This window comes from Azolla caroliniana, unplaced genomic scaffold, assembly GCF_043228905.1.
Source record: "Azolla caroliniana isolate FFs.n. ecotype wild unplaced genomic scaffold, voAzoCaro1.0.p SCAF_9, whole genome shotgun sequence".
NCBI classification, from domain to species: Eukaryota; Viridiplantae; Streptophyta; class Polypodiopsida; order Salviniales; family Salviniaceae; genus Azolla; species Azolla caroliniana.
In genome coordinates this window covers 5195018-5209765 of record NW_028230444.1, presented here as the reverse complement: position 1 = coordinate 5209765, position 14748 = coordinate 5195018, and the positions used below count along the sequence as shown (strand labels likewise).

At 34.8% G+C, this 14748-nt stretch overlaps 1 protein-coding gene across 1 annotated transcript; it reads left to right on the top strand.

Annotated features, from left to right (window-relative positions):
- The first annotated feature begins 5451 nt into the window (after positions 1–5451).
- LOC147859998 (uncharacterized) lies at positions 5452–6829 on the top strand. The gene has a single exon (XM_087324777.1). The coding sequence runs from the start codon at positions 5558–5560 to the stop codon at positions 6158–6160; it is 603 nt and encodes a 200-aa protein (XP_087180903.1). The 5' UTR covers positions 5452–5557; the 3' UTR covers positions 6161–6829.
- The last annotated feature ends 7919 nt before the right edge of the window (positions 6830–14748 follow it).

Here is a 14748-nt window from a genome sequence, read left to right as displayed (position 1 = left end):
CTCGAACAAAAGGAGCCACAAACTAATGGATCACCACCACTTAGGCAATGCTAAAATAAACTCTAACACTGAAACCAAATAAAGGAATGATGAAGTATCACGATGTACACTAGAATATATGGACATAGTTCAAACAAACGGAGACACTAGAAGCAAACAAAATTACCAATGCTTATGCTCTTTTCAAGAAATATCACAAGTCAAATTATGATTATATTGCACATCTCATATTTAAAATGTCCATTGGGTTTAGTGTGAGTTTAGTTAAGGTACCTTCAATTATTCTAGCCACGATATTATAATATAACCCTTCAAGTGTATGTGATCTTTCATGAGTACATGGTTTTCAAACGATCTCATCAATCACATCCACAATCATGTTCAACAAGGAAAGTTTTGTTTCATGCGTCTCATATTTTGAGGCTTGTATGAGTTTATGCAAGTTACGACAAAGCTCTCCTTGTTGAACATGATTTTGGATGTGATCGATGATATGTAAAGTTTGAAAATCATGTACTCACAAAAGATCACATATGCACTATCTCAAATGCACTAGAAAAATAGATATGTGACTATACGATAATGATATATAACACAATATTTAGTTTTCAAATTAAAGGTGACACTCATGTCACATATATGTGATTCTTAAAAAGTAATCAATCCGATGAACCATATTGTGAAATCATTGTAGCAAATATGTTGGATGCTAGGATGCCCAAGAATAAAGCTCAATATGAATGATTCAAGTACCATAAAAATCAAAGAAGGAAGGAACTAGAATGGATAAAGATAGAGGCGGTTTTAAAAGATAAAAAGAGCAAGGCATGGATACGAAGATTGGATAGATAAAAAAGCTCATAACTTCTTCATCTGATATCCAAATTTCGAAAGAAAAGATTAAAAAAAAACTGACAACAAGAGCTTTCCAAAAGTATCTTGTATGCCAAATTTGGGATTATAGAGGAGATAGTTATATAAAAAAAGTATATATTTTTTTAAAAGAAGCAAGAATAATGCAATGAAAAACCTATAAATAGGAGGGGATTCTTAGTCATAAAGGAGAATGGAAGGTTTGAAAAAGTGAGATGGGGCTTAGCGGAAGAAGGAGCGAAGAAGGAAATACTATTATCAACTAGGTCATTGAGATTAAAGTAGTTTTTTGGTGTTGTGGTTATTTTTAGAAACTACGAAATTAGAATGTATTATTTTCATAATAGTATATTGAAGTATTATTTTCTGCTTCTCTATACATATCGCTCTTCCCGTACATATTATTATAAATTTGTTTGAACATAGATTTCATTAGTTCGCTCTCTACATCAACATGACCCTACTACGGTGGCCCTTAAATCGAAAGGTATTCTAATATGATATATACATATAAGGAAAATTTATTACATAATTCCATTATTAAAACCAAACATAAATATGTACCATCCATGCTAGATTTTGTCTCGATGATGAAGTGAATGATTCTAAGTGGCAGTGGACCAACAGTTGATAATGCATACAAGACCAATTGTAGGAACAAACAAAAAAAAATGTACGATATGATGATAAGTCAAACATACATGTGTCCCATGGAGCACTGAATATTAAGTTATGGACCGAATTTTATTAAGAGAAATACTCCATTGAACTTTATCTTAGAAGGGATATTTCTACTTCAGTTCCTCTTGACCCATCGAGTCATGAAGTGTAAGAGTCCACCGCATGATTTTCTTGACACACCACACAAACCAAAATAATTTTTATAACTCAAACAATAAAATGACATATGTTTAATTATCCTTTCCTAGATTATTATTTCTCCAATATTGTGTAAAACTTAGCTCAATATTGCCATAGTTCCATCACTAAATAATGTTGGAGAAAATCTAGCCAAAATTTTGAGATTTGGTAAATAGTGTGCACAAATATCCTCTTTAGACAATAAATTCAGGTAAAACACTCAACAGAAATCCATACATAAATATTTGATAATGCATACATTCATTATGGGGTTTCCCATATCCTAGAGATTAAAGTACTTAATGTTCAATGCTGAAACACATTTCATGAGTCTCGTACCTTCAACAACTTCGGGGTCACTACACTTCAGAAAGTATGTGACATTTAGTTTTCACATGATAAATCAACAAAAAAATCGCATGTCCGCATTTTATTACCATGTTGGGTGATAAATGACCATATTGTCTCCATTCAATGTGTTTGAACATATACTCTATTATCTTACGCAATTCATTACGATGACACAAATATGGTGTGATCATTTAACGAATGAGTAATGATAGAGACAAACAAATCATTCCAAGACAAACATTAATCAAATGATGCCAGCATGTAAAGCATTGGCAATGTTTCCTAATAATCTTAAACAGTTTTGCACGTCACCCTTATTTTGTGAGCTCAATTATTAAAATGAGTTTTGAACACATCAATATAGGAGGCTCACTAACTAAATGACAAAGACTCAAGAACACTAAGATAAATCAACTATATTCTTGGAGTGAAGTGTGATCTCCAAATTTTGAAAAACACATGCTCCATTACTATGGTAGAGAGCTAATTTCTACACAAATGCATTTTTAAGTCGTACCATGTGCATTCCATGTCATGATCTGTTTGAACATGTGACACGTAGACAATTGAATTGTTACTTGGCCACGTGGATTTTGCAATCAACTCGAGTAACCACTTAATTATCACAATACTTGCTTCAGACAATTACGATAGGGAAATAAAGGTAAAACACTGTAGAGAGACAATATTCAACACATTAACTTAACGACAATGCCATGTGCAACCAATCCACATTATCAGGTATCTTCCTTCCACAATATGGGGGTGTTTATGATGTATTCATAATATTGAGACATGACTCGTGGTTATATTCCCTTTCAAATTAATTTTGATTAACATTTAAATAGTACCGAAAGTTCTACAAGCTGTACGTTTTGTACAAATACAAGAGCTCATGTCACGAAGGTCTAATGGTCTCTATGCTCCACACACATTGCACCTCGTAGCATAGTTATATAGATGATCAAGAAAGGCTAGCACTTCTTTCACCGTTTCCGCATAACACATAAACTCCACAAGCTTTACACAACCTCTCAAAATGTCATAGGTTTCTTAAATATCTATAGCTTGAAAATTTTGAACTAAAAGGCATTATTTACATTGCACCACTTTGTCCACATAAGATGTAAATTAAAAACATTAAAATTTTCTAGCATCATAAGTTATGTCAATACTTGTAACCTTCACGTGTAGTTTGATATTGTTGACCACTATTTCCATCCAAAGATCATGTAATAGATTTGCAAGTAAGACTCTCTCAGACTTACAAAGAAGAGTCAAGACAATATATGTTCGAATGTAAACTACAATAGGAATGCAAGTGATGGAACACATTTTTCACATTGGCGTCTATCATGAAGCATTTTTAAGGGAATAACACATGGGCCTATTATATTTGAACAAACGTCTCTTTCAAAACTACTTAGAATTGTTAAAAGTAAATTTATTAATTTATTGCCCATCGTAGTTGCACATGAAGATCATTCAAACATGCTAACAATATTAAGTTAACATTTTTTACATATTTAACAAATCATTGTTACATTACTATTGATAATTTGTCTTTGCGGCATTAAACATTTGCCTTTGTTGTAAAGTTGACATTAGTGTTCTTATTATGTTTTGGAACACAGAGGAGAAATACAAATTGAAAAAAGTATAGTATACCATCTAGTATATAGTAGTTAGGCAACATTAACGACTGATATAATATTGTAATTTGTGATGAATCATTGTCTTTTGCCCCTAGTTTCTTAGTACCATAAGCCTTAGGTTAAAGTTAAATTTCCTGATATAAGAAAATGCAAGAGAATTTTTATTTTCAGCTTAAGGTTCAAATTTGCATATATAACAAACGATATGTCATCTTCTTTTTGGAGTGCATGTATGAGAAATTGTGTAAATCTTAGATGTTTATGGAGCCAAAATGTTTTTAGCATTGCAACTCAAAAGATGCAATCTAATCCGAAATGTAGTTTGAGTAGCCTTTGTAAAACCAATACTTCCAAGCACAAAAATACTAGTGCTTTTGTATAAAAAAGTAGAAGTGTTTTTATTGTCCAAGAGTCGAGCCCTTTAGCTTACTAGATTCTCTCCCTTCAACTCTCTTCTCATGTGTTGATTCATAATATCTACCAAGCCTTCGTAAAACCAATACTTCCAAGCACAAAAATACTAGTGCTTTTGTATTTAAAAAAGTAGAATTGTTTTTATTGTCCAAGAGTCAAGACCTTTAGCTTTCTACTAGATTCTCTCCCTTCAACTCTCTTCCCATGTGTTAATTCATAATATCTACCTAACGTCTTCTTGGGTTGACATAATAACCATGCATTTACTTCAATAGTTCAATCTCTATATGGAACATGATATCTTGATTTCATTTGGCTTAGGTTGGTTTACAACAACTTGAAACATCAACCGTGGAAAACAAGCCGATGCAAGATGGCACAACCATGTCTCTAAGGTTAATTATTGTGGATGAAATAGTTTGCACTCCCAATACAAGCTAAACAACATTGGAAGTACCTCATGTCATTGTATTGCATGGATGATATTGTCCAACGACTTAATATACACCACCCAACATGTAGTTTTTCTTATTATCGAAGGTGTAGAATGACTTGAAGCGAGGCAACAAGCTATCATAGAGCATATGAAATTAGCTTATTCAAGACGTCGTTGTTGCGATGTTATTGTCTAATATATGAAAGTAGCTCATTTAGGATTAAGTTGTAACTTGTAATGATGGTTTACTATATGACCTTGGAAAGTAGCCTATTGAACATTTTAGTCCAAGTTGACATGATGTTATATGTATATTCTTTGATGCTAGACTGAATTAAGCTTATTTTTCATCTCATTTATAATTTATAATAGAAATATTGCAACAATAATTCAATTAGTATAATGTTGATGTTAAACATTAGCCCAAGTCATAACATCTTTGGATACATCATCTTTGGAGAGGTCTTTGTCAAGATTGGCTTGGTAGATAAGAATTGTCAATACTCTAGTTCATGAGATGTAGTTTGTTTATGGATACTACATCAACACGTAGAACAATAAGACAAGAATTGTTATATATGAGAAATTATAAAAGCAACATATGGTATTAATTTTGTGTGTCCATGGAGACAAATTGAATAATAAAGAAAAAGAATAATCATGAGGTTGCAGTTAAGTACTATGTGCGCAATGTGCATGAAGCATTATAAAGTACAAAAGAATAGGTGACAACTTGTTATACTTAAGTTAAAAGAGAAGAAACAAAGTTTGCCATTTTGTTTTTGGATGGAGAATGGTCAAAAGAAGACAATATTGAGCAATAACTTTGTTATAAAAGCCCATCCTCTAAAGACTAACAAAATGTACACAATTCATCACCCCTACCCCTAAAATATTGCTACAAAGGTCATCTTCTTAAAGGCAATATTCTTAAGTACAAAATTTGTAACCTAAACCTCAAGCTTCCATGGCTTCAAGAATCTCTATTAGCTATTGTCTTCTAATAACTACCTTACTTGTTGTCGCCATAGCCATGCCAACATATGTGCGACCAACCGCGGCACACCAAAATCATGCTAAGATCTTGAAGAAGAAGAAATTACCCTCCATAACCGCATATAACTATCTTTCTCGGAGAGGCGCTAACACCACGGTCGGGAGCGGATACAACACAGTCCTCACATCTAGGCCTACCATCCCTGAACCCCTCGAGTTCGGGAATGGCTACACATTCGACATGCCTTTGTTGTCTTCCCAGAGCTTGTCATCAACCTTGCTCGGTCGCGTTCGTGGGACATACACATTTGTGGACCAAAACAATGGTAAAGTCATTTTTGTGTCTGAATCATTCGTAATCGATAATGGGGCTTCGATTGGGGGATTGAATGGAACCTTCTCTGCTGTTGGATTGGAGTATATTGGCCTCAATAGCACTAAACCTATCGTTGGAGGCACCGATGACTTCACGCTTGCTACAGGTGTTGCCATCACATATCCTCTCGCTGACTCTGGCACCGACTCCAATGGGAACCTCTTCTTTTGGTTCAAGTACGAGTTCATCTTCGCATAGTTGCCTTCTCTCTCTCTCTCTCTCTCCACAACTAGAATTAGGATCACTATCCTCCTACATGCCCTTTTATTCTCTTCATATCTTTTTGTGGCCCCTCTCTCTAGTCTATGACCCCCCTACATAATTTAATATATTCTCTTTAACTTTATTTTGGTCTCTCTCCATCATCTTTCTTTACAAAATGTTATTCTTACACCATTTTCTCTATCTCTCTAAACATTCTCTATCATCTTTGCACTGCACCATATGCCTTTGAATGGTCGAAACCTACATGTTACCACTACATAAACCACAACTTCTTCCAAGCTTTCCATTCGAAAGCACTCTCTCGTTTATGATTCGAATCACATTTTAACAATGCTTCTACTTCGGTTCCTTTCAAACCTATAATCCTCTCATCTCTTCTCCACAAAATTTATTGTCCTCTTTCTCTCTCTATTTTTTGGGGCCATATGTGTGTCTAAGTCTCCTCTATAAGTTCTCTCTCTCTCTCTCTCTCTCTCTCTCTCTCTCTCTCTCTCTCTACAATACATAAGCTTATGGTATTTGTCATTATGAATGTTGCTCATCCATCCATCAAAATCATCTAATAAGATTGTGAAACTCTATACAAATTTCTCCATGTGTAGAACTGTTTGGTAAATCCACACTATCCATAATTTGTGTTTACATGAGTATCGATAGTTTGATTGAGCATATGTGCCATATATGTTGGTCCTATGTAATAAAATACTTCTATTGAAGAAGAGTTTTAAGAGCATTACCAAATTATTTTTATGAAAGAGAGTTTTAGAAAAATTCTTGATCTTTGTTGTACTTAGTAAAATGGATGGAAGTTTTTAAAGGGAATCTTAATATTGCATGATTTCAAAGAGAAAGTACCAAGTGTTGCATTTATTCAGATTTGAACTCACAACCTAGCCCTAATGTTCCAAAGCACAATCTTTGTATGTTTATGAGGAACCAATAAGGAACAAGGGTCTAATCTCTCATTAATGATGTAGAACGGAAATGCTTTTGCATAGTTTAATCATGGTTAATTATTATTATTATTTTCCTGAAAAAATATCCTCCATTGGTATTAAAATGAAAGTGGTCAGAGGCCATGTACAAAATAGTCTAATATTACTTCGAATATTGTAAAGTCATGCCAAATGACTCTAGCCAATCTTTCTAGGTAAGATAAGTAAGAAAAAAACCCCTCACCAATCTTTATAGGCAAAGAAATTACAATGATGCCATACCATTATCCAAATCAGAGAAATGCCCATGCTTTGCATTTGTTCAAATGAATCAAGTGCTTTGTGGCCTTGTCCATGTTGGACATATGTTATAATGAGTGCATTCCAAGCTATTCACATCTTGAAAAACAAACTTTTCCAGCACTTCCTTGGCTGTTCCAAACCTAATCATGGTTAATTATTATGTCCATTTCACTTAATCTAGTTGCAAGGTATCCTTCGAGGAGATCATATTTAGTTATGATGTATTAAACCTTTCTCATGTATAGTTTTGATGTAGCACGTGTCAAATAAATCCATGAATTAAAGATAATCAAGCATATTGCCTAATGCTTTCAATATTGCGAACTCAAACTAACTTCGTCCCCTTATGGAAGAAAATAAACATAAATTGCTTGCAAATTTGTTCACAATCTCAAGTAGCCTCTTGTGCTAAAATGATCATGAAGTATTGCCGTTATCACAAATAGACACTAATTGAAAGGAAATGTGACCATGGTTGATGTGCAAGTCAAAGCCTACTCTCTAAAAGATATGGCCTAGAATGAACATTATTGAAATGTTGTATTTTAATTTCTAATTTGCATACAATCACGATAATAGTTTTTGTGCCTGGTTACTTGCTAAATAGTGAGTCGTGAATAATCATACAACTCTTGAATGCACAATGTCAAGTCAACAACTAAATACGTTAGACCCAAAAATCATCTTATGACAATCATAAGGGCCAATGATTGGGGTTTTGTTATTTGGAAATTGACATGTTGGTCAATTTAGTAACTTTTATAGTGCTTCGATTGAATCCTTAATTGATTAGGACTATGCTGTGATTCTTTATATAGTCATCTTCATAAAACAATTTGTTGAACATAAACTAAATTGTGTTACATGTATTGAATTCAATTATAAGGGAAAACTTGGACACCATTTTTCACAAATCATGTGGATAACCTTGTGCTAGACTAGTTTCATAAGTTTTATAGCTTCATATACACGGGGATTCCCTAGTACTTATGTAACCATACGTCACGAAGAGGATTTTTAAAACAATATTTTTACAAATGATTTACAACACCAACGTGTCATTTTAAATTTCTCTATATAGATATGGTATAAAAATGGTACCTTGTATTAGGGGTTTTGCATATAGTAAACCATAAAAATCCATTATTATGTCTTAGCCATGTTGACAAAAATATTTTGCAATGTATTTAGACCACTTTCAGACCTTGACATGCTTTCATTTATGTCTTTGTTTGTGCAATTAACACACTTCCCCAATAAGAATAAATCCAACTTATAAGGTCGTAACCTGACACTAGTTATATGTTTCGAACCTTGTCATGCTTTCATTTATGTCATTGTTTGGGAAATTAGCACACTTACACAATGAGAATTAATCCAACTTATAACGTTGTAACTTGACGCCACATACAAGTGATACAATTGAAGGATGATTATTTTCTTGGCAGAGTATAAGTAAGGATACTGGAGATTGAAATGAAGTACAGAAAGAATGAGATTGTCATATGCCCAAAACTAGGTCACCCACCAATATACTTTGGTACTTGGTGTTGGATATCGCCGTTCTATTTGAAGAAAGTGGATTATACATTACCTTACCTAACACCTATATCTATAAAGAAAAGTGTCAATTGGTACTTGTGTAGGCAAATTTAATAAAACATTAATGTTTGGTTTGAAACATTCTACTACACTAGAATGGGGTACAAACAATATAGATCAATGGAGAACTTTCCATGTCTTGAAACTCTCAAAAAGAACTTCATGGAATAGGGTTTATGTAAAAGGGGGTACCAAAGGTGGCCTAATACGCGAATAACAAAAATGTAAAAAAAGTATAAACTGAAAATATAGTCTTTTATTATTCTTCTTCTCCTCCTCCTTGATTTTGGATTTTGTTTGTGTTTGTGTGTGTGGTAAAAGCACACAATAATATTAAATGTATGTAAAACCCACAACTTCATAGCCTTCTATACATACCTATGTAGGTAGAGGGACCTCTCTGAATCCATTAGAAACCTTGAATATGCATTTGAGGAGATGATCCCGAAATACTCGAACAGTTAAAACTTCCAAGAATGCCTTTCAACTTCTTAACATAGGTTATGCCTATCATCAAACATGAAAGTATTATACATATTCCAAATGCGCTACAATCCCCATTATCATAAAAATTGGAACAAGATCTCCAATGCATCATTTTGATAATTTTAAACATAATAAACAATAACCTATTGTTGTGGCATCAAATAACAACAGGATAACATTTGGCAAATCTTTGATAAGTACTTCCAACTCTCTCTCTCTCTCTCTCTATCGTAAATACCTTACCCTTGTGGTAAGTTGTTACACTACTAGCCCTAGGTCTTAGGCTCTCTCTCTCTCTCTCTCTCTCTCTCTCTAGTTCCTTCAAATCATAGATGGAATGAATGTGCAATACGCCATTTAGAGGCAAGAAAGCAAGCATATTATGCATTTGAGAACGCATCCAACCCAGTAGATATTAAGTGTTGGGTTCTCAAGAAATATCTTTTCGACACTTTGGTGACACCGATGCTTTTGTATGGGTGCCAACATCCCTAAATCAACTTGGAAAGAGTTTGAAAATGTGCAAGAACATTTTCTTACAAAGTTTCTACAAGTTAAGAAACAAATGCCATACATCCTCCTCCTCCTTGAGACGGGGTCACTTCCCATTAAGATCATTGCCATGGAAAGGGTTGTTGAATACTTGCTTAAGGTTCAAAAAAGTTCCTCGCATCGACTTTCTAGAATTGCATGGGAAGCAAGCAAAAGGATCCAAAAGATGCATAAAAGCAAAATTGTATTCCGACTGGATGCAAGATATGAAAAAGTCGTTTGGTAGATGGGATGCAACACATTTGCTTCATGATGCATCACTAGATTCCTTTGTAAATGAGGGCTTCTTGCAATGCCAATGTATCATGACATGGGACAAATGTGGAGGCTCACGCTTCACACATTATACTACACATGTTGCACCTAACCACAAAACTATATTCTTCGCAAAATAGGGAAACTATACACATCGATACATGTTAGAGCCCATCTCGTTGTCTACCATTCAAACCATTGCTTCCATGCGACTTAGTTTACATGCATTGTGATGTGAGACGAGGCATTGGGGCACAAGTGATGAGAGTGGTCGATTATGCACACTTTGCCCTAAACAAGTTCAAGAATGTGAATATCATAGTTTGATACAATGCTCTCTATCTTTGATCATATTTGACCATGCTTTCCACACATCTTCGACCAAGTCCAATCCTTGCACGAATTCCTCACACAACCACAATGTGCACTCTCGATTGCAACATTCATTACTCACTTTCACATGTATCACCTGAAATGTAATATTTTTAGTCTCATAGGTCATATTTGACCTCGGAAGACGATAATAGAATCTATCTATCTATCTATCTCTCTAAGCTAGAGCTCCCAAAACCTCTTATATCCTTAATCTCTCTTATAAGCCTACTCTAACCTGTTCAAGCCTATCTAATCTTTGTAACATTTTCATGAGCAAGCAAATGCATATATTTTAGTTGTTGAGGAATATGCACGACTAGGTCTGTAATAATTCTTTTGTGATTTCTTAATATTTTCTTTGCATTCTTAACGCGTAAGTTAATTTCCATTAGTATATTACCATACCAAGCATCATTGTTGAAAGGTTAATATCAATAGTAGTTAAGAGAAATTTCTAATGAAAAATAGGTATTTTGTTAGTTCACTTGAAGGTGGATTAACATTCACTCTTTGCCCACCTCACCCGCAAAAGGACGTGTACCGGATTCTAGACAACTATTTTCCATGAAGGAAACAATTACCTCATTAGTAAGACCATGTAACACAGATTCCGTTTGTAGGATACAAGATGTTTTGTTCATATGATTTGTATTTCTATGCGATCATAGTTATGTCCATGATTTCTTATAATCTTTCACCTTATTCTGTTTTTGTTTTTTCCAAAAAACAAAACTCTTCCATTAGTTATCAAATTTTATAGTTGAGAATGTTATATACAAATCCTAGAAGGGACTCGATAGTTCCATCTTATGTGGAGATCCATTGACTCAAGAAAGGGAGAGGATGACTATTGTTGGATGGTGGCTAATCGTTGTCTTTTGGGTCCATTGGATAAACCTGTAATGTCATCATATTGGCTCTTTAGCATGACGACAACTTCACTCCATATCGCCTGCAATACCGTCGCCTGGTCTACAGTTTGATTGGAGAAGACCCACCTACAGTGTTGTTCGCCTTACTCTATTTACAAAAATGATAACTCCATTTTGAATTGTAGTAGGGATTATTCAATTAATGACTAGATTTGACTATAAATGTATAATTATTCAAGTTTTTTAATGCAAATAAGAGATAATTCCTTAGCAATTATGTGGGAGAAATTTCAAAGTGACGTTGTCATGATATGGCAAGACTCGAACCCATGACCTTATGTTACATGGGTTGAGCTCTTGACCATTAGACTATATATTGTAATGCAAAAAATATTATTTTCCTTTAAGTTTTACTATATAAAATTGATGTATATTCTAGCTTTCTCTGGAACATTCTAGAAACTTCAGGAGTATTCCCGAGAACACTATAAAAGGAGGCACAAGGCATTATTTCGAACCAAATCGGTTCAACGCCAGTCTTAAACCTCCTAGCTACTATTGTATATTCTCTTAACATAATATATATATTCTGTTATCATCATTCTCTCTCTCTCTCTCTCTAGTGGCCGTACTAGTGGAGTCCCTAGGGAGGAAAGGATATGTAGGTTATGTCACATAGAGATAGAGGATGAGTACCACTTTACATGCAAGTGTCCAACCTATGCCGAGATAAGGGCAAAATACCAAGACATACTTGGTCCGTCTCCCACCCTCCCCAAACTATTAGATACTCTAGATATAAAGAAATTAGGCAAATACATTCTAGAGCTAAAACAACACAGAGAGAATAAATTACAAAATGTTGACAATAATGTTGCTAATGATCACGAACATGTAACAAATGCAGTTTTTCAGGAACCTGAGGAGACAACGAATGCCGACACACTTGCACCACTCGGCCTTTCCATTGATGAGGCAGAAAACCAGAGAAGAACCAGACGTCCTCGGGTGCCGGGTTTCAAAGCAACTCAACGTGATGTGGAAGCAATATTGAAAATAAGGGAACGTGAGCTACACCGCCTAGAAGCCATGGCTAGGGCACTCTCTACATTGGAACCCACATTAAGACCCTTTGACCCCCCACTTCTTTTCGAGAGGCTTGGGTGGAAATAAAATTAGGCTTAGTGTATAGTCACTTTCGAGTATACTACATATTGTACACTACTAGAACTCTTTTAGTTTAAGTTCTATTTTTTTTACTTAATTTTATTTTTAGTTATGATGACTGGATAAATACTCTATTGTTGTAAACCAATTGTCTCATGGGCCAAATTTGGCCTTAGAAGACGTTAATACATCTTTCTTTCTTTCTTTCTTTCTCACTCTTTCCTTCTCTCGAGAGTTCTACACCTCCCTTAGTACTAATCCTCATCTTTTAGTACTAATTCCTTCTTTGTCTTAGTACTGTTCCTAACAATACTTCTCTGTCTTAGTACTACTCCTGACAGACGTGACACTATGATTTTTGAGGCTTTGTATTTAATTGTTGACTTTTTTAAGGATAAAGATTACGCAATAAGGGAAGTCACTGGAATTTTCCACTAGTGGCAACTAAACACAAGGGTTGTGCTCGCTCAAGGGTAAATGCTTGGTTTTGACCCACAACTTCATTGTCGAGAGGGGGACAACCCAGATCACCGACTATGTGGGTTGGAGCTGAATTGCATCGAACACGTGTTGTGATGTAACAATTTGAGGATGTTATAGCGCTCAACACAAATTTTGTGCATCCTCAACGAAATGGTCTCATCTTGAAGATAAGGTTAATGCTAATTTTTTTCGTGTAAATCAAATTGGCCGTACTAAGAATGTAATCAGACAATTAGAGAGGGAGGATGGATCATTAACATCGGATGATGTTGAGATTAGGAGAATTGCCTTAGACTTTTATAAATCTTTGCTAACTAGGCAGTCATTTACGCATGAGCAATTGGTCTTAAGATCTACATTATGGTGTGTTATGAAGAAGAAAGTTAATCTTTCTATGGCTAATGAATTAGTTAAACCTTTTAATGTTCATGAGGTGTATGCTGCAATTAAGGCCTTAAGTAAGAATGTATGTCCTGGCATCAATGGTTTTCCTCCTGAATTTTTTCTTTGCTATTGGGATCACATTGGAATCAGTATAACGGAAGCGTTACAAGAGGTTTTTACTTTGGGTGATATGCCTTATCAATGGAATGCAGGGTTAAGTTTTTTGATTCCTAAATTAGAGGGGGTAGTAGTTGACATTAAGAAGTGGCGACTGATAACTATTTTCAATACTATCTATAAGATTTATGCTAAAGTCCTTGCTTTATGTATGCGGCCTTTATTTAAATGATATTATTCATAAATCGCAAACGAGTTTTATGCAAGAGCGTTCTATTTTTGATAATATTTTCATGTTTTGGGAGCTTACAACTTCAGCAAAAGAGAAGGATGATGACCTAATGGTGCTATTGTTGGACTTCGAAAAGGCATATGATAGAGTTGATTGGTCTTTCCTCAAGGAAGTTATGTTAAAGCTAGGATTTCCAATGGCTTGGGTAATGGCGATAAGAGCCTTGTATAAGAATGCATCTAGCTCTATATATGTGGCGGGAGAAGTTGATGCTCTCTTCTCTATTTCAAAATCGGTTAGGCAAGGGTGTCCATTGGCCCCTTTCCTATACTTATTAATAACTGAGGCTTTTCATGTGTATTTTAATAATCATGCCTTAAGAATTAAAGGGTTGCAATGGGGATTCAATAATAAGCAAGTGCTTGATAATGAATTTCCTGATGATACAACTTTATATGTGGATGGGGAGGAACAAAATTTGCGTAATGTTCAATGCGTGGTGCACGAATTTTGTGAGCTATCAGGTGCTATTATAAATTGGAATAAGTCCATTGGAATAAGAATGAAGGATAATAGAGTTTCACATTGGTTGCCCCATCCGGATTTTCAATGGCTTCAAATGGGAGGTCACTATGATATCTTGGTTGTCAAATTGGTGTTGATATTACTCATGATGAACTTATTGCCCCCTTGTTGATGTCATTGAAGAAGAAATTGTTGTTTTGGTGTTCGGGGCATTTATCATTGGCTGGAAGAATTGTAATTGCTAATCAAGTTCTTCTGTCTTCGATGTGGTAT

Excerpts from the sequence above, each read along its gene's own strand:
- LOC147859998 (XM_087324777.1), top strand. The coding sequence starts at position 5,558 with ATGGCTTCAAGAATCTCTATTAGCTATTGTCTTCTAATAACTACCTTA.